The sequence below is a fragment of the Emiliania huxleyi genome (genome assembly GCF_000372725.1).
Source record: "Emiliania huxleyi CCMP1516 unplaced genomic scaffold EMIHUscaffold_10679, whole genome shotgun sequence".
Lineage (NCBI taxonomy): Eukaryota > Haptophyta > Isochrysidales > Noelaerhabdaceae > Emiliania > Emiliania huxleyi.
The window spans coordinates 1-1,081 of NW_005202000.1; the positions used below are offsets into that span (position 1 = coordinate 1).

Sequence of the window (1,081 nt, forward strand, 5' to 3'; positions counted from 1 at the left end):
CGCCGAGACGCAATGAAGGCTTGCGCGCCCGGCAAAGAGGCGTCATCAGGGCAAGAGTGGGACCGAGTTGGGGATGAAGTGCGCGGAGACGAGCGACATGACGCCAATCATGGCGAGGCGGCCGTTCTTCAGCTCCGAGACTCGCTTCTCGGCGAGCACCTCGGAAGAGAGCTTGGCGGTGAAGCCGAGCGGGTCCCACAGCAACGGGATCTTGCCCGGCGTGCCCCCGGCCTGTCGGAGGCAGGGAAGCACCCTTGAGGCATCGCGGGGTACCCTTGAGATGTCGGAGCGAGGGGCGTGCGAGTGCGCGCGGATGTGTTTGTGGGCTCGAGCGGGGCGGTGTACCATGTAGTGCGGCTTGATTGCCGACTCGCCGAGGATCTCGAGCAGCCCCACGATGCCGAGGATCTGCGCCTTGCCGTTCTCCGGCGTCGCGTCCCACGCGGCGTATCCGTCGCGGCCGAGGGACTCGAAGGTGATGCCCTGCTCCACCGAGATGTAGCCCGGGAAGAGAGGGCCGCCCGACGAGACCCACGCCCAGCCAGTGACGGCGGCCTGCGCGGCAAGCAGAGACGGGGATGGTAAGCGCGGCACTGCCTGCGGAACTGGTAGCGTCTGTGGTGGTGCGGTGTCGGCTGGTACGGGCGCTTGTGTGGGCAGCTTGGCGAGCCGCGGCCCGCGCACCATCGCGATGCGTCCGTGCTTGAGCTCTGCAGCACGATACCATGCGAGCGTCTCGGACGACGCGATCTTGGACAGGCCAATCGGGTCGAAGACTTGGCCGCCCGTCTCGGGGCCGGTCCCTTCCATGTCTTGAACGCCGAGGCGGACAGTGGCGCGTGGCGACGCGACGGGCAGGGAGCGCGCGGTGCAAAGGAGCATGAGGAGGAGTTGGGCCAGCGACCTCTTGGGCACTATCGAGACACGTCGAGAAAGAAATCGCATGCGGCGCCACACAGAGCTCCTCGGGTAGAAAAAAGAAATCTGCTTGCTCATCCCAGGACCACAGGGCAGGGCACGCTTTGAGCAGAGCGTTTGGGCACTATGGAGACACGTCGGAGAAAGAATCGCGGCTGTGTAA

The 1,081-nt window shown here is 65.7% G+C and overlaps 1 protein-coding gene across 1 annotated transcript; it reads right to left on the bottom strand.

Annotated features, from left to right (window-relative positions):
- Positions 1 to 45: 45 nt before the first annotated feature.
- On the bottom strand, positions 46 to 882 carry Lhcf9_1 (light harvesting protein; the record flags this gene model as incomplete). Its single annotated transcript, XM_005792600.1, has 3 exons — positions 46 to 231; positions 346 to 555; positions 685 to 882. 3 exons carry the CDS (start codon positions 880 to 882, stop codon positions 46 to 48), a joined length of 594 nt encoding a protein of 197 aa, XP_005792657.1.
- Between the last annotated feature and the right edge of the window lie 199 nt (positions 883 to 1,081).